This window comes from Podarcis bocagei (assembly GCF_964188305.1).
Source record: "Podarcis bocagei genome assembly, chromosome: 5".
NCBI classification, from domain to species: Eukaryota; Metazoa; Chordata; class Lepidosauria; order Squamata; family Lacertidae; genus Podarcis; species Podarcis bocagei.
Genome location: NC_138129.1, coordinates 64,121,591 through 64,147,135, shown reverse-complemented (window position 1 = coordinate 64,147,135; position 25,545 = coordinate 64,121,591). Strand labels below are relative to the sequence as shown.

General features: G+C 40.1%; 2 protein-coding genes across 6 annotated transcripts in view; both read right to left on the bottom strand.

Annotated features, from left to right (window-relative positions):
• The window catches only part of ROR1 (receptor tyrosine kinase like orphan receptor 1), a 166,168-nt gene that overhangs the window by 106,253 nt on the left and 34,370 nt on the right, over positions 1 to 25,545 (bottom strand). Inside the window, exon 1 of one of the 3 annotated variants that reach the window (XM_081193689.1) lies at positions 6,159 to 6,257. The exons of the other annotated variants lie outside the window; for them this stretch is intronic. The gene's annotated coding sequence lies outside the window, so the exon portion shown is untranslated. Of the gene's footprint in view, positions 1 to 6,158; positions 6,258 to 25,545 lie in introns of those variants that run through there. 3 annotated transcript variants of the gene reach the window in all.
• LOC308586813 (uncharacterized protein) overlaps positions 1 to 25,545 on the bottom strand; it is a 76,612-nt gene that overhangs the window by 33,181 nt on the left and 17,886 nt on the right. For all 3 annotated transcript variants that reach the window (XM_081193924.1, XM_081193923.1, XM_081193922.1), the window contains exon 2: positions 13,085 to 13,172. In XM_081193924.1, the coding sequence (XP_081050050.1) occupies positions 13,085 to 13,172 (88 nt within the window). The remainder of the gene's footprint in view (positions 1 to 13,084; positions 13,173 to 25,545) is intronic.

The following is a 25,545-nucleotide window of genomic DNA, read 5'->3' as shown; positions in this document are numbered from 1 at the left end:
GTTCAAAAATGACAATCCCATATTTGTTAACAGAGTGAGCTTCAATGTTCAATGTTCTTTGCAGAACCTTCAAAAGTTACAACAAGGCTTTCCATGACAAGGCTTCGCTATGAAGCATATGGTACCTTTAGACTAGAGTTGGAGCCCCTTCCAACTCCATGGGTCTATGATTATATCTGCTTCAGATGACTGGAAAAGAGGATTCTTTTTCATAATGGTGTATGATGTGGTGCTGCCTTATACCCCATTAGACTACTTCTCCAGCTAGTCTAATAATAACAGGATCAGGCCCTTCTTAGATTTCTCCCCACACCTCTCACTGACTTCTTCACATGCTCTGCTAGGTTTAGCGCCTCGTTCTTCCCTGCAGCTTTTCCAGCTACTGCTGATTATTCTCAACTTGCTGTACCTATTATTTGTTCCAGCCAGTGGCGTAGCGTGGGGGTGCAGGGGGGGCCAGCCGCACCGGGCGCAACATCTGGGGGTTAGGGTTAGGGGGCGCAAATCCACGGGTTAGGGGGCGCAAATTACTTGCCTTGCCCCGGGTGCTGACAACCCACGCTACGCCACTGGTTCCAGCAATCAGTGTTTGAAGTCAGAAGGTGTGGCAAGTGACAGGCAGATCCCACTGTGGGAGAAGGTAAGACAAACACAAACTCCACAGGTTTTTTTCCTTCTGAAATTCAAAGTTCACCCACCCAGCTAACCATCTCTAGTCCGCAAGCCTTGAAGGGGGGCTGGCTTAATGTGGTCTCATACACTCTGGGTCATCATATACCTGACTTGGTATTTCTCTGTGTTCCTCTGCAAGATTGGGAGAATAGGAGCCTAAACTTGGCAGCATCTTTTCATAGTTAAGGGGTGGTGCTTCTGTGACCCAAGAGAGAAGAATTTGCCTGTCTTCCACAGTTGCTTGTCTAAATATTCAAAACTCTGCAATAAATGCAACATGTAACAAAAATATACATTATTATCTTCATTTTTGTGTTAACAGCCTTAGTATTCATTGAAGTTCTATCCAAACAGCAAAGATTTGATTCAGGCCAAACGAGAGAAAAACTGAAGGGTGTTAATGTATTTATTTGAACCGTGAACCTGCCATCAAAGAGCTCTACTCTCATATACATATTTTGTCACCAGAATGTTTTAGGCACAAAAAATAAATGATGAAGCAGCTGTATCATTTTTAAAGATAATTAATACTTATGCTGCTCAACTCAAATAAAAATGCAACTTTCTGGAGCCACGTGATTATATGAAAAGTGCTGATTTAATTAAAACAGAGGCTAATTTCAAACCCACACAGTTACAAAGCAAAGCTGGAACATACAACACAAGCCTGCCCTGAAGGCTGAGAAGTAAATGGCAAATTACAAAGAGCTTTTTAAAAGCCACGTGACTTTAAAGCTGATCTCATTATTTTGGACAGCAGACAATTTTATATGCATTGTCAGTACTGAGGCTGATCACATCCTAGTTTTAAGCACTGAACATTAAGTTTATCACACAGTTGTTTTCAACAAACCTTTTGTAAGCTGCCTTGGTATTTTCTCTCTGACAATTAGTGCTTAGCGTCAAAGGCCGGAAGGAAAAGTGACTACTAGGCAAACCCCTACAATATTGTAAGTATAGTCTATGATACAGCTGTATGTTTTGCTATGATAGGTCAAGCCATGGTTTACTGGGATGTGAGTGCTCTTAGAGAACAGTTCACAGTTGGTTTGCTCCTCCCTCAGTCTATTTTACTCTCATACCGTATGTGAGCTAACCCAAGATTTGGCTTAGTGTATGTCATCTGAAGCCAAGTTTGTGGTTAAGTTCTCTCCTCCTCAACCAAAAACTGTAGCCAGTGTTTATTTGTGAAGAGAGCACTATAGTACGCAGCTCCTGCTTGTGTTTCTCATAGCATCTGGCTGGCCACTGTGAAAAGAGAATGATAGACTTAATGGGAGTTTGGTTTGATCCAGCAGGGCTTTTCTCATGCTCTTGGCTAGAAAGCTTATATTTTCCAATTTACAAAGCATATGCTTTTCGGTATTCTTTTCTAAGCTCACCAAGTACCACTGCAGTCGTTAATGAAGTTGTCCTAATATAGATACACTCAAAGGTGGAGGTAGCCTACATTGTATATGTACATTCTCCAAACAGCAATCAAAGAGAAGAGCTGTGTTAGAAGCTCAGATCAAAATAGGAGACTCGCTTGTTATTGGATGAAAGGAAAAGGAAGCAGCATCTGTCATCTTAAAGAATACAAAATAGGATCGGACCATTAGCGAAATAATTGGTGAAACGAACCTTTCAATTCACTAATCACAAATTCGTGACTTGTGAGCTGATGACATTACACTAAATAGTTTAATTCACTGCCTCTTGCAATGCATTTAGGATAATTCTTCAAGTAAATTATTCATTCATTCATTTAGCTTATCCATTCAAAATACACTTGCCATCATTAAATCTCCCAATATATATTTCCTGCACTGAGGTTGATTTATAGATTGATTTATTAACTAAATACTTAAAATCAAGGCAAATAAGAAACTAAGTGAAACCTTTAAAGTCAATTGTGATAGGAAAACGAAAGTTAAAGCATGTGATGCATATTTCAAGGATACAGAACGATGGTGAAATTTTAAGTTTAGAATATCCTTTGAAGTGAAAGGCATGTCTCTGACACATTAAATTAGGCAGGATGATTAAGAAATGCTTTAAAAATTGCGTCATGCCAACCTACCCTGACCTTTACTACAAACCCTCAGGTCTCCAATAAGAGCTGGGTGCTTTGTCAAAGCAATTTACCAGACATCTTATTAGCTGTGTCAGGGGGTCTCACTCTTTAATTTGTTGAAACTGTTTGTGAAGGAGTTCTGTGCAGCCTTTGAAGACAATGTATGCAGATGAACTTTCTAATTCGTTTCCCCTCTGAACTAGAGAGTCATCTGTTTTCTCAGAAACAATAGCTTTTGCCAACTGTCTCTTGTGGCACTCTCAGAAAAACACAGGTGTTCCCTCTGGTCTTCAAGGAAGAGGAAATACCATACTGATTAAAATTTGGGACGCACTAACCAAGGGGGACTTGAGCTTCTTCCCCCACATTCCCATCACCTAAATAAATGAGTAGATATGTGACATGTAGCCTGCAACAGGCTTATTCTCAGCGTTCAAACACATAATTGGATAACCCCAGGTGGAAGCCAGAAAGATTATACCAAGGAGGCCAAGGAGGAAAGCTGTTCTATTCCACAGCAGCATATGCAGCAGCCTATAAAAATCATAGCCAACATGCTTCATAGCCACATTCTAGTTTTTTCCTACAGGACTCTATTGCTTGATACCATTTAAAATGAAATGAAAAGCAGAGCCAAGAACACAAGGTGTAAGAGCCTAAGAGTTTTGCCACTGGCTTCCCTGGAATCAGAATTTTAGCCCTAGTTTTTATGCAGTTGCTTTTTTCTATTTTGATGAGCAGCACAGTTTTTTTTGCACACATACACTTACGTGTATTCCAGCATTGCCTCATTTCTTTCCATCTAGGCTGAAACACACCCTTGAGCATGTAACAGTGAACACACCCATGGCTCGTAAAAACACTTTCCAACTCTCCTCCCCAACTCCTTTAACTATGAATCATCTGTGCCGTTTACTACCAGGATCTACTAATGGAATTTTGCCTTCATGAATTCCTCTCCTGGATCTAGAAATCACTGTGACTTAGTACTTTGAGCCTCACTGTCCCCAGTGAATGCTACCTACAGCCAATGACTCATCATCAGGCTCTCAATAAGTTTGTTGACTTGAGAATCACGGCTGCAGAGCTTGTGTCTTCAGAACTTCAGATATTCCTTGTCAGGATCAATCCATCAAAAGAAATGCAAAGTCATTTGTGCTAAATCTCTGTGGCTCTCACAGATCTAAAGAGGATGTTGAAATTTCATAGTGGTGAAATGTGTCCACCAGATGTCATCATCAGAAAATGAATCCATGAGCAATATCTACAGTACAAGATCCAGTCTGGACACGTGTAAGTGGTTTCTCATGCTTCCAGTACAACATATCAAGTGAGGACCCCTAATCTTGTTTCAGTGGGATGCACCTGTTGGCTTCACACTTGGCCTCCATGCATGTGCATGGATGGGCTCTTCAAGAATTAGCAAGTGGTTGTGCAAGGTGCTGCGTAAATAGCCAATGCATGTACAATGATATATGCATAGAAGCCTCTTTCACATTGTGGATTATTGGCTCAGAGTCTGGGAACACAGTTAGCAGATGTCGCCTTGATCCCCACTCCCCATATTCAGTGTATGTATTGAGGGAATTAGGAAGAGGCTTATGGCTGTCACTCAAATACACAAACATAGCAGAATCATGTTATTTAGCAGTCTGGAATCCTTGCATCTTGTAAACATCTGAATTGACTAGCCCACACTGCCAAAGAACCCAACTCCTTTTGAGCATCCTAAACACCTGAGTTCTCTTTTATTTTAAAATAAATGCCCAAGTAACCATGTTTAAGCAACACTATCCTCCATCAGCTGTTTTAAAGTACTGCCAAAAACTCTTGTTTGGAATCAAGGTTTTCGCCCTGGGCCCTTCCCAAATACCATAAAGTCTAAACTTCATCTTAGTGAACACTGTCATTCTGTTTCTCAAGGTTTCAGATGGGATTACAGTGCAAAAAACTCACATCTGTATGGTGGTTTTGAAAAAGGTCAGATGCGCATCCAACCTCAATACCTACACATGCCACCTTGGTCTTTCATGAGCCCCATCTATTCACAGCCAGAAATTACAGAGCCCATCGGCATGATATAATGCAGGTACTCCATACAAGAACAGAACTGATCTTTCCAGTGTTCCAGTCACTTCTTGCCCTTCCCATTCGGTGTTGGAGAACTCAGATTTTATTTTTCTGTTCTGCATGCCATCCATGTTTAGAAATAGTGTAAATAATTAAGTTATAACAGTGAGCAATTACAAAGGAGCAAATCACAGTCCTATCTTAAAACAGGACTGAAATAATACATATCTGTTTCTTTGCCCTTTGATAAACCACATGAAGGGTAAAGCAAGTTAACAAATGCAGTTCACCAAGCCAGAGTTTGTGCAAGTGCATATTTCCATACTTTGTCTTCTATAGAAGAGAACGTTTCCACATGCCTGCCCACTGGTACACAGACAGCAATGTCAAATACAGTATTTTTCAGTGAAAACTGCATCCCAGAAAAAAGTCAGAGACCAAGCTGTGCACTGGGCCTATCAATGTTTGCTTTATGGGAGAGCCAAGTTAACATTCTTTGATAACAGTTCCATCTCTCAAGAAGTATAAATCACTATCTTATTAAAACCATTTGAAATAAGGAAAGTGTTTTGGAAGTCAAGCATTTATGTAATGTTAAGTGTCCTGCAACTGTTGATGGGATTCAAATGCCTCTCTTTTACTGGCTTTAATTCAGAACTACTACATGAAGCCTATCCAGCCTTAAACCAATTTGTTACTTGCATAAACATATTGAAGCAAGTGCTGCATCTCACTTCAAAAAAAAACACCCTGCAACTCTTTAAAGCTATCTGAAAAAGGAATTGTTCAAACACCCTTGCCTAGACTTTCCAGTTGTCAGAATTTTACCTGGGCATTTTAGGTCAGCCCACTTTCATGGTCCTAAGAGTTTATTAGAATCTCAATCCGCAAATACAGTACAGTGGTACCTCAGGTTACATACGCTTCAGGTTACAGACTCCGCTAACCCAGAAATAGTGCTTCAGGTTAAGAACTTTGCTTCAGGATGAGAACAAAAATCGTGCTCCGGCAGCGCAGCGGCAGCAGGAGGCCCCATTAGCTAAAGTGGTGCTTCAAGTTAAGAACAGTTTCAGGTTAAGTACGGACCTCCGGAATGAATTAAGTACTTAACCTGAGGTACCACTGTACATAACAATGCTAAACACAGGGTCGAGAAAGGTTACCGACCCTATGAATATGTTAAATTCTGCTTCTTGACAGGTCATTTTGTATGGGCAGTAACAAAACAAAAACAATGCTTCCCCCCACCCACCCCCGATTCCACAAGGCAAAAAAGAAATCCACGACATCTAAAGACAGACCAAATGCCACATCACTGTAAGACACTTGCAATTAAAGCTTTATGATGTAGAAAATATACCTGCCAGCGTTTGTGTAGGCAGACACCTGCTATTCTCTGCCAGCACATCTTGCTTTCATTTCTCAGCTGCACAGCTCTGGAAAGCGGCAAGCTGAGTGTTCAGTTCCCCATCCGACCTTCTAATTAACAGGCACCAACAGCTAATCTCTACTTGCAATCACTGTATTTGCGTTCACAGTGAAAGTTGCACCACAACTCCCTCAGGAGATCACTGGTTTCAACCCTTTCAGAAGCTGTAAACTCCACAAGGGCACCCCAGATTTAAGAATAGGGAGCTCCTGCAAAAAAAACACACAGCACATTAAAAAATGGACATGTGAACATAATTGTTTGTACCAAACAGGGAATAATAAAGCACCTTAGGTAGCAGCCACCTCAGTTTTTCTCTAGGCATGAAGCATTCATACACTGTAGACCTGGGAAATCTGGGCTGAAGTCCCAACTCAGCCTTGAACTCACTGGGTGGCCTTTGCTAAGGTATTAAATCACAGGCTCTGAGTCTAAAACTAGAATAATAAATGATCAAGGTGTGGTTGTATAAATAAACATGATAAAAGATTACAAGGCACTAGTATGCTGATCAATAAAATTCTCTTGGAAGTTTGTGTTTATGATAACGCCACTGTGCACTGGCTCATTCCAGGTGAGCAAAACATGCTGAGGCACTTCACTCTGCCTAGGGTTTAGCTGTGAGTGATCTGTGCAGATCTGTGTACAATATTTGTGCCCTGTCCCAATTAATGCTCCACTTGCAGGTTTTATGGCATGTTAGCAAGCACTTTCTATATGGTGTCATGTGTTTTTTATGGTCTACCTCATCATTACCATTGCTCCAACATTTCACATTCATCGCCCCTATGTTAAAATATTCTTATGAATTGTGGGGGGCAGACTCCCCCTCCCATAACCCATAATCAGTGAAGGGTTAGAATGTGAGCAAACCCATAAATTCAAGAATTTAGCAAGGCCTGGAAATATTACCAGCTAGCTTTTTCATGAGGCCAGCCTGGCAACAGCTCGCTAGGGGTGGGTCACTGAAGAAACAGAAGGTTGATAACAGCCTGCTTTGTTTGATAATGGTAAGCCATCGCAAAGCATCTCACCACCATGCCTCATTCCAAAGGAACACAAACCTTGGTTAAGTGCCAAGACCCCTGTAATCTTGCTATCACTAGGCAAAATTTGGGGTGGCTTGCAACAATATGTTTGAATATGCAAGTTTCTGCCCTGGTAGACACTTCATGTTGCTTTTGGGGGGTTGGAGGCTAGAGAATGTTTTTCTGATATTGAGTAGCAACAGTAGCTCCAACTGCTGTATAAGAGAGAGTCATTAAAAATACCTCAAGTAAACAAACATAGGACTGTGCTGGAACAAGAGGACAGAGTTCTGGTGACCACAGATTTCGGCTTCACCACTACTATGATGAGCCACTGGTTATGTGTGAGCACAGTTACCACTTATCTTAATTTAGTTCCCCGTATTCCTGCAAAAGGCATGTATATTGCTGAATAGGTTTTTATACATGTTGCCCATTATAAGTGCCAGCATGTTGAAAGCCATGCCAGGTTAACACAGAGGCCCCATCTGCACTACAGTTGTACCTTGGATCCCGAACACCTTGGTACTCGGACATTTTGGCTCCCAAACTCTGCAAACACGGAAGTGAGTGTTCCAGTTTGCGGATGTTCTTTGGAACCCTAACGTTCCAAAGGCTTCCGCGGCTTCTGATTGGCTGCAGGAGGTTCCTGCAGTCAATCAGAAGCCGCACTTTGGTTTCCGAATGTTTTGGAAGTCAAACGGACTTCCAGAATGGATTCCATTCGACTTCAATGGTATGACTGTATACGGAAATTTATTAATGTTTGATGTTTTATTGTGCTTTACAGCTGTTGGAAGCCACCCAGAGTGGGGCAACACATATATTATTATTATTATTATTATTATTATTATTATTATTATTATTATTATTATTATTAAGTTCCCAGAGTTCCCTGGAAAGAGGGATGGGTTATAAAACTATCCAGAAATAGGGGGAATGAGAAATTTCTAGTGTAGATGGGACTAGAGTGGCTAAAGAGACTTGAATGAAAACAAAGCTATCTGGTCTCCTTTTCTCTCTGATATTTTTGTGGCAAAGAGGTTAGTAGTTTTGCAACAGCAGTACTGCAACTGGTAGTTGCTGGTGTTGACTTCACCAAAGTCAATGAAGGACAATCAATGAGGAGAAAGACTGCCCCAGTCTTCAAGGAAACCAGGTAGAAGCTGAAACAATATTCATGCAAAGATCTGACTACAAGGGGATCAAATGCTAATACAAATTGTTACCCCTGTTACCTCTGCCTGCAAGGAGGAATCTGATCTCTTATCAGCAAATTGGACTACGTTACACATTCTGTCTAGACCTAAGTGACATGTGGGTGCAAAACAAAATACAAAAAAAGGATTTGAAATGTACACCTTGTGGCTGCAGTGCTGTCAACTATTCCCTTCCTATTGTTTAACTATTTCCTTATGCAAGTGATAACAAGATACTGGCTTATTATTCAAAGCTTGAACCTTTACATAATTTAACATAATTGTTCACAACACTTATTTGGCTACTTGTATCTACATGATGTTTACGGCATGTGAATTCCATCTTTTCATCCAAGGTCATCTTAATCTGTTTTAGTATTTTAACTTTTGTACTTTTAAAGTAGGGGGTTGTAACTTCTTCTTGAATGTAGTGTTTTATATTTTGTAAACTGCTTTGAGGGTTGTTGGGGTTTTTACCATCAAGCGGTATTTAATTTTATGAAATTAGTAAACACAAAAATAAAACTAACATCTACTTTAAGGCGTATTGTTGCGTCTCTGATTTATGATCATATTTTTGTAAATATCTATCCAATTTGGACATTCCCTGCATCTAATTTTTAAAAAATGAGTTGGTTAACAAATATGCCATGTGCTTGAAATAGCTGCTGTGTGTGATTGTTACCATGTTTTGTAATTTCTGGCTTTCTTCTCACTAGACCCCTCTCAGCACTTCACCCATCAACATTCAGCAATGGGTACAAGCTTCACATTCCCATTGTACTGAAAGGCAGGTGTAAAGATGAATGTGCATCCACGCCATAAAATATGAAAGGGGTTTTCACATTGCTTGATTAAAAGTACCCACGTGCAAACTAAACCTACAAAGGCTACAGCTATCAATTCAATCCTGATACGGAATAAAGGAAAAACATTTCAGGTGCTCTTTTATTAAGAGGCTTGAAGAAAGATAAATCATTTCATGCATCCCAAACACAGTCAGAATCCACATTCTGGAAAACTTGTTATTCTAGTAAACTTCTCTCTCTTATGCAATGTTTTGTGCCTATAAGGCACAATGGGTACATTTCAACTAGGTAAGCAATCTACAGCTTCTGGGTTACCTGGAGGTTCTTTGGAACTTAATTAGAATCCCAAGAAACTTCTCATGCCATTTGTATTCTTGGAGTATGTGTAGAGTTTGTGTGTATTTTTTTCCAGGGGGGTGAGGGTTGTTTCCATGTGTTACCAGTGTGTATTTGCTAAAAATGCATCATATGAAGCAAATTTTAGATTTTCTATTTGACAGATGGGAAACACGGGCCTTGGCCATGTATGGCAACCCTTTAATAAAATCATATGGCATTGCAAGCAACAACTGAACCAAAAAAAAAAAACACACAACCACAGTTAAATGTGAGTTTGCCTTTAATGGTGGCAAATGATTAAAAAAAAAATAGAACTTGACAGTTTTAAATCATTTGGGTCTGACAGGTTGTGCTTAGACACACAGGTGTTCTGCACTAGGCTGACCTTACTCTCAGGGTGCATATGTGCCATAAATCATTGAGCATCTTGTAAAATCAATTACAAGGACAAGACATTGTGGATCTGCTCTTACAAGAGAAAGAAAGAAAAGAACCCTACACCTGCGCTGCTAAGAGCAAAATCAAACACACAATGATGACATTCTTCTACCTTCCATTCATCCTTCTGATTTATTCTTGTCATTGAAGAAAATTCCCCCGTTGTTCCATGTTAAAGAACAATGGTGGCAACCAATAGCTTGCAGAACCCCAAGTCTCATTCAAATTCTCCTGCATTTGAGGCACTAGTTTCAATGAGCACTGCATAACGCAAACAAACAAAACCCACAATATGAAATGAATGTCCGATTAAAAATCACGTGCTGAGGCCCAGGTTACTAAAAATGAAAGTATTGTTGTAATGAAGCAAGTTCAGAAAGCATCTTCAATTGGATTTGCTATTACAAAGGTATTGCTGTGCAATAAATATTTAATATTAACTTTCTGGATCAGTCTAGGCTGAACCAAACAGTGAACATGGAATATTTATGACTAGTCAGACTGCTGGCTCTTATGCGCCTCTTAACTGACATGGGAAAGGCTTTTTCTGGTCGTGACCCACATTCCATCTATGAAGAAACATGGTTGAACAATGGCCTTGGTTGGGCTGGGTTATAAATAAATTACTGAGATTGCAAAACAGTTACATTGGTCACATCTTTTAAAACACAATAAAAAGAAAGCATTTAAACTACCTCGGCATACTTCTTGATTAGGGAAGGTCAAGCCAGTTAACAAACAAACAAACAAACAAACAAACAGGTTTAATGTTAATTGGAATTCAAATAATACTAGCTAAGGCACAAAATATTACATAAAGAAGCTTATAAAGGTTACATTGGTCACTGCAGAATTGCCCACATAGTGATTCACGGTTTTACAAACTTTCACATAATAACAATATATAAAACAGTAGTTAGTATCTGTGGTGTCTACACACACATTTGGGCCTTTTTTCCAACTAATGCACAATGGTGTTCTCTATTCCCCTTCTCTTAATTAATGTTTCCACAGAACAGATGTGTGCATGTGTGTGTATACACAAACACACATACCGTATTTTTCCGTGTATAAAACTAGTTATTTTTTAACCAAAAAATTAGGTTTAAAATTGGGGCTCGTCTTATACATGGGTAGTGCTGAGGGGTATTTTCTTAATTTTGAGTCCCCCCAAAATAGTCTTATACACGGAAAAATACAACATACATATATACCTATACATATCTATATTTTGTAGTCTTTCAAAAAGAGAGGGGCTGGAAACTAGTGTGTTGATACACTGATATGAAGAGGATACATATCAGTATAAAGAAGCAGCTATGTTACTATACTGCTTCCTATTTTGCCTATTTCATTCATAGGCAAGTTAAATATGGTGAGGGGGAGTGACACAGTCCTGCAATGTCAGCAGGTCTGCCGCAATAGAAAGTGACCTGAGAAAGCGCTCTCAGTGTACATATGCATGCAGGAAGCACTTGAGAAGTGCATTCTCGTCACAAAAAGGATTATAACCATTCCAGCAGAATGCACTTTAGATTGAAAAATAATATAGGATGTGGATGACATGGCAATGATATCATTTGTACAGGGTTCCAAAAAGGTGCCTCCATTCTGCACTGAATACTCTTCATCATACAGTGTGTACATGTGCCCTTAATCTGCCTCTGGTTCCTCCTCCTCCTAACAACAACAACAACAACAACAACAACAACAACAACAACAACAACACAAAGTAGAAGTCACAAATAGAGCTATCTTGCCAGGACCTGATAAGTTTTGCTTTAAAACACTTGAAAACTATTAAAGGGCCTCTTAAAACATGAAATGCCCGAATACCTTGATTTTCAGTTTTAGCTGTGCTAAGCTGCGCCGTCCAAATGTTTGTTTCTTTTTTAAAAAAGTTTGGCGGGAAAGAGGAAAATGATAGATAGCTAAGAAAATTATGCAAATAATTTACAAATGGAAAAAAACAACAAAGAAATGTTGCTCCCAAGAGGAATGCAATTGAAACCTGGAAACTTGATTCAAGAGAGGATGACAAAACCAGTTCTATGCATTGCCTTAAAATACTCTATACTTGTTTGGGGAAAGTCTTCTAGGGATTCCATCTACCCTAATGAACAAGAGATCTGGAAAAGCAGGCTGGATTTTCATTTATTCACACACTTGCTTTAAGTTGTTATCCTTTGCATACAATCATGTTAGCCCAGGATGTGCAATATTTACAAGATATATAAATCAGGATTCTCTTCACTAAATATTTTAGTTTAAAAATTCATGGGGGACAGCAATTTCATAATAATAAACATATAGACACTTGAGACATTTACACCACACACTGCAAAATAGTCACAGCATATTCATAAATGTCAGGGACTGGCAGAGCTCCGAAGCGTGTGTGGTAGAGGCTGGGGGCCAGGAGAGTGACCCAGGAGAGGGCACAAGTAATTTATGGAGTGTGATGCCACCCAAAAAGCAGGAGTCAGGGGCAGGAGGGAGAGTCAAGGCAGGAGGAAAGTACACAGGATGTGGTGGAGGGAGAAGGGATGGGTCATGTGAGGAACGGGCAGGTAGATCCCCCACCTTCCCCTGCCCCACTGCCTCCTAGTACCAGGAGCGGCTTGAAAAGGGAAGAGCAGTGGCGACTTCCATACAGGAGAAGTCTCAGGTTGTAAGCAGGCAACTCGACAGAGGAGAGCATATAAGCCAAAAGAGGGCAGGGGCCCTCTGATGCTGCAACAGCTCCCTATGGCTAAGACCTGTGGACCGCTGCCTAGAGGCTAAAAGCGTGTGTGTGTATCTGGAGCACCGTGGAACCTGCTGAAGTGTTTTTCTTGCTGATAAAGAGTAAACTAACAGATGTGTGCTTTTTCCTTATCAGGGATGGGCCATGATATGATATGATATTCCATGATATGGAATACAAACATAAACCAAGTAGCAACCTGCTTAGCATAACCATTAATGATTTTGACAGTTCATCTGATGTAAGATGTAAAATTTGATGTAAATAATTTTGCCACAACAGAAGTTAATTAACTTACATTTACAGAAATGTTGCTTGCAAACTCAGTTCCACCAAACTGAGATACTTTGAAGTAAGTGACTGATTTGGCTCCAACTTTAAAATGCCTATTGAATAAAACAGAGGCGGGAAGAAATTCAAACAAAACCCAGCAAACCTATCTAAGTGATTGCTTTGTTGTCCTGCGAGAAACATTGGCTTAGTTTGAACAATGTGAACACACCCCATTTTCATGCTGCCCCTTCTTTCCATCCATTTCAGCATGCTGCAATAAGCCAGGAAGTAGTCAATCAACCATAGTTTGCCATTTTGACCTAGTGATTATGGTAACCAGGTTTGGAACAAGCCAGTTTCCTGGTTGGTTGGATGGAATAGGAAACTATGGTAACTGCTGGGTTTAATTAAGGCATTATTAGAAAGGAGGGAGGGAAGTGCTACATGTGTAAGCAGAAAGCTCATACATATATTGGTTTATAAAGTTGAGATATGATTTCCCAAATGCAAGTCCTGTTGACTCAAACTAAGTGACAGGCTGCCACAATAGGAAAAAGTAGGAATTGTTGCCCTTCTTTCTGGCTTTCAAGTATGAGTATTTGGGATATCAGAAATTAACGCTTAGTGACATTTAATGGTTGATTTAAAACAACAGCAACAACAACTCCAACAGGATTTTCTAACAGACTGCAAACTCCAGTTGAGTTAATACAGATACTGATGTAATGCATAACAGGATTTAAGAACAGCTAGAAAAATGAAGCTGGGCAGAAGAGGGAGGAAGATTGAATAAATACATGATAGCATAGTCTACTCTTAATCTCTTACGACATCCCAGTGTTAAATTAGCACTGATCCTAACAGCCTTCCTGCTATTATCATAAATTCTAGTAAGGATAACAAGCCTTTTACTGGACGAGTCCAGCTTCTTGTGAGACTATGCCATAAACAGCCAAGTCTGCTTTGCCTTTTCTTTTTGTTGTAGACAAATTCATCAGCTCAAACAATTAAAACTGCACTATGTTTATTTTTACTGCAACATAATCAGAGCATCCTTTTGTTTTTTCAGGACACTGTCTAAAAAGGGAGAAAAGTTTTTAAGAGCAGCAAGGTATTGTTGTGTGTGCACTATACATAGAAAGCTGTGACCCTTGAAGTATGAAACTATGCAAACAGTTGACTTACAGTATTTCCATCATAAACATTTTGACAGCAGGAATTTTTAGGAAAGATAGCCCTGGAACAGTGTACTCTATGATTATACAAAAGGAAATTAGAACTTGTGTGTGCTTGGTTATAAGAAGAGCACGAAATAGTCACTAAAGTAAACCTTTCCTCCAGTAACAGTGTATAATAGACTCTACCTGGCATGTGACTAGTAGTGGAAAACAATTCATTATTCAAATATAAATTGTAATAAATAATTTCAGCTTGTTCCCAGCCCTAACAGTGGATCACACGCCCACCTTAAAAACAAAATGAAACACTCCTGTAAAGGAAATTAAGTTGTGAACCACCTAGTCCAATGAGAAGATACACAATTGAAGGTGTGAGGGTTGGACTGATGGGCCTACTACTACTGCGTCAAACCTGGGCTACTCCATGTCTGACGTACACACACTGAATAAGGACACCTGAAGAGAAACCTCTACGCCATGCCCTAACAAAAGTACCTTCACTGAAAACCTTCCTCTTACACCACATTGTGACCCTGGGCTTCCAAGGTCAGCAAGAAGCATGACAATAAGGCCTTCATTGACTTTCAAAACCAACAGAAGTTGTCTGAGGCCAAACTAGACATGATACAATCCAAGCAATTTGGGTTGCTGTGTATTTGAATGGATTGTGATTGTTGGTAGGAGGGTAGGGGAACACTGACCCACCTATCAAAGTAATCCCATTCTTGATAGAGGGAGCCTTCCTCCTCATGCAAATAGCTGCCAAAAGCACGTCAATCCAAATATTCAGTACGTAGGTTTGGCCAGGAGCATGACACCTGAGATCTGGGACACAATTCTCCATACTGCTCCCATCTTGAAGAAGGAGGGGGCTTCAGACATATCATGGATTACCAGGAAACTAACAGTAGGTATTAAAACAATGCTTCGCAGCTGGTTAAGAGAAATTCACTTCAAAAAAGTCAGTGATTGAAAGAGGCCCACAAATAAAGACAGAATATTTCTGACAGATTCCATAAGCAAGAGCTGCAAATCAATACTTGACACAATTTTGTGACATTTGCAGAAGGAACATATAGAATATGGTCCAAATCCAGTATCCAGCATTTATCCTGGCTTCCTTCTATTTAAGATGGAAGTATAACCAGCTAGGACCTGAGAACATTTTTTATAGCTTCTTTGTTCAGTGCTTGAAGTAGTGAGGACAGTTTAAATGTTTAGTGCGGACATAAACTAAAACAATATCTCTGTGCAATTATTTCAAGTGTTTCGTATTACTTACTTTAAAAAGAAAGAAAATCAGTTAACTTTCAGAAAGTAAACAATGCAAAACTCCTTCAAATAACTCATTAAAGCATTGTTCCAGAGTTTTAAACATCTTTTCCAGAACTCTGTTTTAGAAACCCTTTTATTTCTTGGTTCCCCCCCCCCCTCAGCAACCCAATTTTCATGCCTGCAAATGGCATCAGTTGATGAAAAGCATTTGTTCCTTTTCAGTCCTAAGTAAAACCAGCCATGTTAAAACAGGTCAGGTAAAACACATACAGCTATTTGATGAGAAAGAAAAATGTTTTACTGTGCTAAGTTAGAGTGACAAGAGAAAATGTCTACCAGCTTGAGGCTACACTTCCTTTTAATAAAGCGTCCTGTATTTATTTAATTAAATAGACAGGAGTTTCCTTCATGGCACCTTACAAACTCATCTGAAAGGAAAGCAGTAACGATTTGCACTAAACTGTGTAGATGTTTTAGGTACTTTTTAAAGTTCAGGTTTTTGGAAGCCACAGTCTCATCTCGCAATCCATTATTTTTACATATTTTTAGTTCTTCAGTCACTCCAAGCTCTGAATAGTGCTTTTTGTTCCATATAGTAAGAATTTCAGCAATCTGCCCGCCCACTCAAGTATAGTTAGAAATTTAGTCCAGACGTGAAGAATTTCTCTGTCAGATCTTGTAAATGCCAGCAATTTAACATTTGAGGGCACTGAGAAAACATCTGTGGAGCTCTAAAGCAGACTAGGTTGGTAACTTCCCAGTTTTTATTTGTAACATGAGGGCACTAAGGAGACATCAGTGTAGTCCTGCAGCACGCAGGGTTGCTAACTTCCCCATTCCTGTGGGGGCACTGAGGAGACCATCAGTAGAACCCTATAGCCCCCTAGGGACTTGTGACAAGGTTGTTAACTTCCCATTCCTTTTTCCCTACAGTAAAGTAAGAGAGGTCGCTTAGAGAATAAAAAACACATGTCCTTTAAAGAAAGACCTTAAATTGCCATGTCATATCATGTACCTCCAGCCCATTTCACATTTGAATATGAGAGCATTCAAAGCAGCTTGAAACAATATTTTCTTTTCTTTTTTTCTTGAAACTTGATCATAGACTGAGCCAATTACTATTTCTTCTATATGATCTCGCACTGGGAGGGAGGGAAGGTCGCATATTTTGAAAGCATTACTGAAAGGAACTCTTACTCTCATCTCTATGAATACACGTTAAAAAAATGATAAGTTGTTCATCATTTTTTTTAATTAATGGGAAAAGCAACAGACACAAGGCAGCATGTGATTTATTCCTTTACTGTCTCTTTCCCAACACACAGCATTCTGGGACCTGAGAGCACTTTGCAAGTGAGAAAGGGCCATGAGGCCTTCATCACACACGGCTTCAATGTAATGCGCAGTGTGCCCCTCATTGTGCAAAGACCTGATATTAGGTTCTTAATGAAGATCACTTCTTCTCTGTGGACACAGTCAAAGCAAATACAAAATAATACCACCATGTTATCACAGCTGGTCATACAAGTTACTCATCCCTCAATTTATTATGTGACTCCATCATTCTTCATGGAAAGAATCCTCGGGAGTCACCAACTGAAGTTGTGCATGTTTCTTATTTCATAAATTGTTCCATCTCAACCTATTCATCAAAGTAGGTAGTGACTATATATGAACCGAATCCCAATATAAAACAATTACAAGTTATTGAAATAATCCTTACTTATCTCTGGCAATTAAAGTCTACCAAAGTCTCCAAAAAGTGTTCAGACACAGATTTTGGAAAACATTCAGAGAAAGAGTAAAAACATAAGAAAATACTTGCTGTGCTCAAGAGAAGTCTTGCATTTTCCGGCAACTGGTCTTCAGAAGATTACAACCTACAATAGTGGAGGCAGAGCGTAGCCACTTGATAGCCCTGTGCTTCATCATTATCATAGAGCAAGGAAGCAACCACTTGTTGTTGTCTACCTTATCATACGGATATTATACATGGGACAGGCAATGACTGAGAACAGAAACTGTGGAGCCAGGTAAATGAGCTGTGCCATTTAGGAGTCTGCAAATCAAACCAAACATCTTGAATTGTACCTAGAACATAATAGGAAGGCCAGTGCACTCACTGGAGCACTTACATAGTGTACTCCCTCCCAGATATCCACCAGGAGCAACACTGTGATATTCTGCACTATCACTAAATCACACTAAGGCAGCATAGTCTTAAGAGGAGCCCTGCTGGATCACGCCAGAGGCCTAACTCATCAAGCATCAAGTTATCCACAGTAGACAGCCTATGGGAAGTCACAAGAAGGACATGAGGACGACTACCTTTTCCTGGGAGGCTGCAAAGCAGGCTGGGCAGAGTCTCACAGGCCAGTTAGAGGGTTCATTTGGCCACTGGGCCTTAGGTTTCCCCACCCCTGGCTTGTAACAAGGGAAACATCACAGCAATAGTCTGAGGGCACATATGTATGACAGCATATACAGTGGTGCCCCGCAAGACGAAATTAATTCGTTCCGCAATTTTTGTCGTCTAGCGAATTTTTCGTCTTGCGAAGCACGAAATCCCATAGGAATGCATTGAAAATCAATTAATGCGTTCCTATGGTCAAAAAAGTCGAAACAAAGCCAAATTTGGTACAACAACAGTTTATTAACTGCTCTTTAAAGTCACACATACTGTAAAGAGCAGTTCAAAAATTGAAGGGAAAATAAATTAACTTTATAAACAAAACATGTCTTTGTTTTTAGACAAAGGAAACAAAGCCGCGAGACGTTTTCGTCTTGCGAAGCAAGCCCATAGGGAAATTTCGTCTTGCGAGGCAAATCGAAAACGGAAAAACCTTTCGTCTAGCGAGTTTTTTGTCTTGCGAGGCATTCGTCTTGCGAGGTACCACTGTATAATGCAGCCCTTAAGAAGTCCATGTTGGCTGTGGCTGCAAGGTTACAGGTTAGCCACCTCAATATATAACATTCAGTGAACTGCTCAGGCATGCCTTATTCTACCATGAATTAGGGAGCAAAGCACGGAAATTATTATGCAGCTCTGAAGACCAACGCGGACATATGGTAATACTTAGAAATCGCTCTCATGCAAGGCAGTAGAAAAGACTGAAGTAAAAGGATGGTATTGCACTTTTTATTTTAAAAAAGCAATGTCTCTCACAACTATTTTGTGCTTGGTTCAATCCATGTGTGGCAAATTTAGTAGGCTGAAACACACTAGTGAGTGTGCCAACATATACACAGATTGCGACTTCTTTGGGGGGGGGAAGCGTTTTAAATCAAAACATAACTACTTACCAACTAACCATCTCATCATGTATATCCATTACTACAATCAACTTTTTTTTACAATAGAGATGTTTCCTTTCAAAGCTGAAAATACTTGCATGTGCAATCGGTATTTGTAATGGGCATGCACAATCAGTGTTTGTTACAACACTACTGTGTTGGATACACACTAAGATGGCATTTTCCCATTTGGGAAAAGTTGAAACTACAAAAACATATTTATGATGTGGGAAGAAATCTATTCTTAATTTGTATGACAGTTATACTGAATAATTAATTCCCAGAGGAGAATTTTATATGGTTGTGAATGTAAAGGAATTCAAGTTCTCATAATCTCAGAACACAGCCAGCCAAACACCATGGAATTTGCTGAGAACGTAACTTCGGGTCCTATAGACTGCATCTTCAATTTTTAATAATGATGGTGGTGGTGGTGATTTTTTAAAAAAACAAAGAACTTTTCCAGAATATACAAATTGCTTTTTAATGAAATGATTTTCATTCTAAACACATGTAAATAAAAATAGATTGCCAAAGCAAAAGAAGTGCTTCTATAGAATATTTCCCCATAAACCTAATGCTTAAAAGTTTCTAACTCAAGATACCATCTCATCTCACAATGTACAATAGCAGGAAACTATTTCCATTTGGAGCCAAACTATTTATTTAACAGAATTTGCATTAATCATAAAAACCTCTAAGCAGTTTACATAAAATATACATTAAAATTATTGATATTGTAAAAAAGATTGACCTAAACATTAAAATATAAATAAATATAAATATAGAAGAAGAAGAAGAAGAGTTTGGATTTGATATCCCGCCTTTCACTCCCCTTCAGGAGTCTCAAAGCGGCTAACAATCTCCTTTCCCTTCCTCCCCCACAACAAACACTCTGTGAGGTGAGTGGGGCTGAGAGACTTCAGAGAAGTGTGACTAGCCCAAGGTCACCCAGCAGCTGCATGTGGAGGAGCGGAGACACGAACCCGGTTCCCCAGATTACGAGACTACCGCTCTTAACCACTACACCACACTGGCTCAGCAAAATCAGCAATTAAAAATACACATTATAAAATAAAGTTACATTCACAGCATATTTACATATCTGGGTAGGCTTGCCTAAACAAAAATGTTTCTTTGCAGGTGTCAAAAACAGTACAACACTGGCCTAATGTCAATGGGCAGAGAATTCCACTTCTCCTTAGAAGTGCAGAACAAACATTATGTGCTGCTTGTAAAAGTTCTGGTTTTGCATACTGAAGTGGTCAAGTGAGATATGGGGGAAGACAATAATAAACTCTGCCCACTCCAATATATCAGAAATGTTCAGAAGCAAAACAATATCCATCAATCCGTCCATGATGGTCCACTAAAGGTAAAGGTACCCCTGACCATCGCAGACGACTCTGGGGTTGCAGTGCTCATCTCGCTTTATTGGCCAAGGGAGCCGGCGTACAGCTTCCAGGTCATGTGGCCAGCATGACTAAGCCGCTTCTGGCAAACCAGAGCAGCACACAGAAATGCTGTTTACCTTCCCGCCAGAGCAGTACCTATTTATCTACTTGTACTTTGACGTGCTTTTGAACTGCTAGGTGGGCAGGAGCAGGGACCGAGCAACGGGAGCTCACCCCATCATGCGAATTCGAACCGCCGACCTTCCGATCGGCAAGCCCTAGGCTCAGTGGTTTAGACCACAGCGCTACATTACTAAAAGTGCTTACATAGAGATGCCCTCTGAAATCTGGGGGAGGGGGTGTGTCAAAGGACAGGGCTCTTGTATCATATGTGTTAAGAACAAACAGTAAACCCACAACATGATTTAATTATGTGATAGCAGCTTTGCACAGGTGGCAGGAAAATAAAGAAATGGAGAACAGCAAGAAACAGCCGGAAGAGGCTATCCGAGATCTTGCAAGAGCTCATGAAGACCCCATGAGATCTCATGTGACCTTCCCAGAGCCTAGTAAGCAAGGTAGACCTCTGGAAGGCTGTTGGTGGATCTCTCAGGAGCCACTGGCTTCCAGAGGCCTCATGCAACCTTCCCAGAGCCCGCTAAGGTAGAGAGAGGGCAGTTCTGGGATCTTCCTAGCTTTTTGTGATTTTTGCCTTTGCACATGTACCCCTGGAACATAACCCCACAAACATTTTAGCCTACTGTTCAGTTTGTGGTGCTGGAATAAGAAATGCTGTATCTGCTAAATACCCTGATCTACCTAGCAAGAAGTGCAGGAGCACTATTCCTTTTTAAAAAAATTGTCACTGTACCTAAAATTAAGAAAGCTAATTTTTTTAATAGATCTTGGTTAGGCTTGTGTTGGAATAGTCATTTGGAATACGGATACTATGCTCAAGAGTACTCTTGTTAATCTGGAATGTATGAAAACACAATATGCTGGACCCATGTAACTAAGTGCAGAAAGGAAATGGATGCAAATAACCATTTGACAAGCATCATAATACATGGGCTCTATAGCAGTTCTCATAATGATGCTTTTACAAGAGGTTGCACAAGCTCTTGAGCCAGTGGAAGGCCATATTTGGATTTTGTTTCATTTTTCCTCCCACAAGTTGGCATGAGGTGAGTGGAAGACACTTTCTGCATGCCGAAGAATACCTTGGATCCAACCCAATACTGCTGTGATAATTAAAAGATGTCTCCAGATAAGAGAATGTCACTGAGGCAGTCTGCCATATATATATATATATATATATATATATATATATATATATATATATATATATATGTAGGTTTTGGTGTCTTCGGGTGTCTTCCCGTGTAAGAGTTGGGGTGTCTAGGCGACGTTTCGACGAGGTCTCACTCGTCATCTTCAGGCTGGTGCTTTCGGCTTCTTGTTACTGGAACAGAGCAGGATCTCAGTGTTTGAGTTCCTATAAATACTGTTGAGGGGGTGTGGTGTATAGCCTCCAACGTTCTGGGCAGAGAGGAAGTTCCTAGGTTAATGTGCACATTGGAGGCTATACACCACACCCCCTCAACAGTATTTATAGGAACTCAAACACTGAGATCCTGCTCTGTTCTAGTAACAAGAAGCCGAAAGCACCAGCCTGAAGATGACGAGTGAGACCTCGTCGAAACGTCGCCTAGACACCCCAACTCTTACACGGGAAGACACCCGAAGACACCAAAACCTACATTCCTGTACCCGTGAAAATCTACGAAAGCATATATATATATATATATGTATGTATGTATGTATGTATGTATGTATATAAAAATGTCTCAAAGCTATCAAAAGCATGGGGTAAAAAACCTTCAAAATATAGCTGGATAAGTGAAGCGTTCACAGATTTCTTTCATTCCTTTTCAGTTCACTCCTGTGTAGAAACCTCACTATTACTACACAGAACAGAAGCAGATTCATCCCCAGCACAATTAACTTCTCTGTTTAAAGAAGTGCTAATGAAGAGGCTATCCGAGATCTTGCAAGAGCTCATGAAGACCCCATGAGATCTCATGTGACCTTCCCAGAGCCTAGTAAGCAAGGTAGACCTCTGGAAGGCTGTTGGTGGATCTCTCAGGAGCCACTGGCTTCCAGAGGCCTCATGCAACCTTCCCAGAGCCCGCTAAGGTAGAGAGAGGGCAGTTCTGGGATCTTCCTAGCTTTTTGTGATTTTTGCCTTTGCACATGTACCCCTGGAACATAACCCCACAAACATTTTAGCCTACTGTTCAGTTTGTGGTGCTGGAATAAGAAATGCTGTATCTGCTAAATACCCTGATCTACCTAGCAAGAAGTGCAGGAGCACTATTCCTTTTTAAAAAAATTGTCACTGTACCTAAAATTAAGAAAGCTAATTTTTTTAATAGATCTTGGTTAGGCTTGTGTTGGAATAGTCATTTGGAATACGGATACTATGCTCAAGAGTACTCTTGTTAATCTGGAATGTATGAAAACACAATATGCTGGACCCATGTAACTAAGTGCAGAAAGGAAATGGATGCAAATAACCATTTGACAAGCATCATAATACATGGGCTCTATAGCAGTTCTCATAATGATGCTTTTACAAGAGGTTGCACAAGCTCTTGAGCCAGTGGAAGGCCATATTTGGATTTTGTTTCATTTTTCCTCCCACAAGTTGGCATGAGGTGAGTGGAAGACACTTTCTGCATGCCGAAGAATACCTTGGATCCAACCCAATACTGCTGTGATAATTAAAAGATGTCTCCAGATAAGAGAATGTCACTGAGGCAGTCTGCCATATATATATATATATATATATATATATATATATATATATATATATATATATATATGTAGGTTTTGGTGTCTTCGGGTGTCTTCCCGTGTAAGAGTTGGGGTGTCTAGGCGACGTTTCGACGAGGTCTCACTCGTCATCTTCAGGCTGGTGCTTTCGGCTTCTTGTTACTGGAACAGAGCAGGATCTCAGTGTTTGAGTTCCTATAAATACTGTTGAGGGGGTGTGGTGTATAGCCTCCAACGTTCTGGGCAGAGAGGAAGTTCCTAGGTTAATGTGCACATTGGAGGCTATACACCACACCCCCTCAACAGTATTTATAGGAACTCAAACACTGAGATCCTGCTCTGTTCTAGTAACAAGAAGCCGAAAGCACCAGCCTGAAGATGACGAGTGAGACCTCGTCGAAACGTCGCCTAGACACCCCAACTCTTACACGGGAAGACACCCGAAGACACCAAAACCTACATTCCTGTACCCGTGAAAATCTACGAAAGCATATATATATATATATATGTATGTATGTATGTATGTATGTATGTATATAAAAATGTCTCAAAGCTATCAAAAGCATGGGGTAAAAAACCTTCAAAATATAGCTGGATAAGTGAAGCGTTCACAGATTTCTTTCATTCCTTTTCAGTTCACTCCTGTGTAGAAACCTCACTATTACTACACAGAACAGAAGCAGATTCATCCCCAGCACAATTAACTTCTCTGTTTAAAGAAGTGCTAATGACACTAACAAAGTCTGCCAGCTCAGCCAGCTATCAATTAGCTACTGTGTCTGGGGACACAGTCATAAAGCCATTAACATAGTGCCCACTTTAAGCTTTGAACTTCCTCTCTGCCACCCCCCTCTCCAAACCCAGTAAGAGGGGGAAAAGAAATAGAAATATTACTTTCCTCAAAATGTGTGCCTAAAGTTACTGCACCCATATTGAATAGGTATCTAGGTTAAAGCCCTGCACTTATCATAATTGTTATTTGGACTTCCAAGACCATTATTTAACCTATAGACACAAAGGCTGCTGAATGTCCAAGACTCTGCTGATTATTAAAGGAACACTGCAATAGATAAAACCAGTTTGCTTATTTTAAAAAGCATATTTACTTCAGCAGGCATGGGTATTACTAGCTTACTAAGCTCTCCTACATTCTACATAGCAATGGGCATACTTGTGTGTGCCATATAAATAAGGACCACATAGCTAAGAAGTGGACGAATGATTTCCACAGTCGAATGGCTGTCAAAGAATTTTTGAAATATTAAGTTTAAAATATCCATATGCAAACATTCTTTCACATATTCTAGAAAGCATGTACAATGCTTCATTTGTAATATAGAAATGCTTTCAAAATTCAGCAGATTCAAGCATAGTTATGTGATCTAGACAGGTAGAGCCGTCTGGAAGGCAAGTACTGTACAAGTACCGTAATAGGATTGCAAAGGGTGACCAGTGAAGGCTTACACAATTCCCCAGGGCAAGTAAAAATGTATAACAGTATCTAACACAAACAAACTTCATTTCAGGTGAACTAGTTTGCCAGCTGGATCCCAAAGCATGAGAGATGAGTACTTCGGTTTATGGCGGCAAAAGAGTAGATAAAACATTTGAGCAACAAAACTTTTTCCCAGGCCAAACAAGATGTAGATAACAATGTAAAGATTACGTGAACTGACTGATGAACAGTGTAGCACCACTACAGTTCTATAACATTAATCAACTTTATTTGTTTTAGATTTTCCAGCCCTGCCTTATATACTTCAGAGAGTTCTCAAGGTAGGCTACATAAATTACCTATGACACAGTGGGGAACCTTTGACCTGCCAGATGTTGCTGAACTACAACTCCCATCATCCCTATCCATTGGCCATGCTCGCTGGGGCTGATAGGAATTGTAGTTCAGCAACTCCTGGAAGGTCATAGGCTGCCCACTCATGGCCTATGGAATAAAAACTATGATAGAAAGGCAAACTATGACAAAAAAAAAACAAGTAACTTAACATCAACCCACAGCAACATCCAAAGAGGTCAGATCAAGCAGGAAATATAAGCCACCAGAAAAACCCGTATCAGTTCCACTTAGGAAGCACATGCTACAATAAGGGGACAGTCACCAAGGCAGCCTTGTGTGTTTCAGCCATCAATCTCACTCCTGAAAACTTGGCATTTTGATCCCCGTTTGTCCCACTGGGGACGAACAGCTAATCATCAAATGGCACAGAATACTTCATGCCTTCCAACACTTCAATTTTAATTGACACTGCACAATGCCACATTTGTGACATTTTAGTGTCATCCAACTCTTTTGACATTTTCCTGCACCAAGTCTTGGGAACTATCAGTTAGCAGCAGGCAGCCAAGTTAACTGGTGATTCCTAAAGGAGCGCAATATTCTTCATCATAAAGAGTATTTAAAAAGAAAGGGGGGGGGGGAAACATAAACCAGAGCTGCCTCAAGGAGTCAGAGCTACAACAGATGAAGAACCCAACAGTAGCTGTGGTCTTTTCAG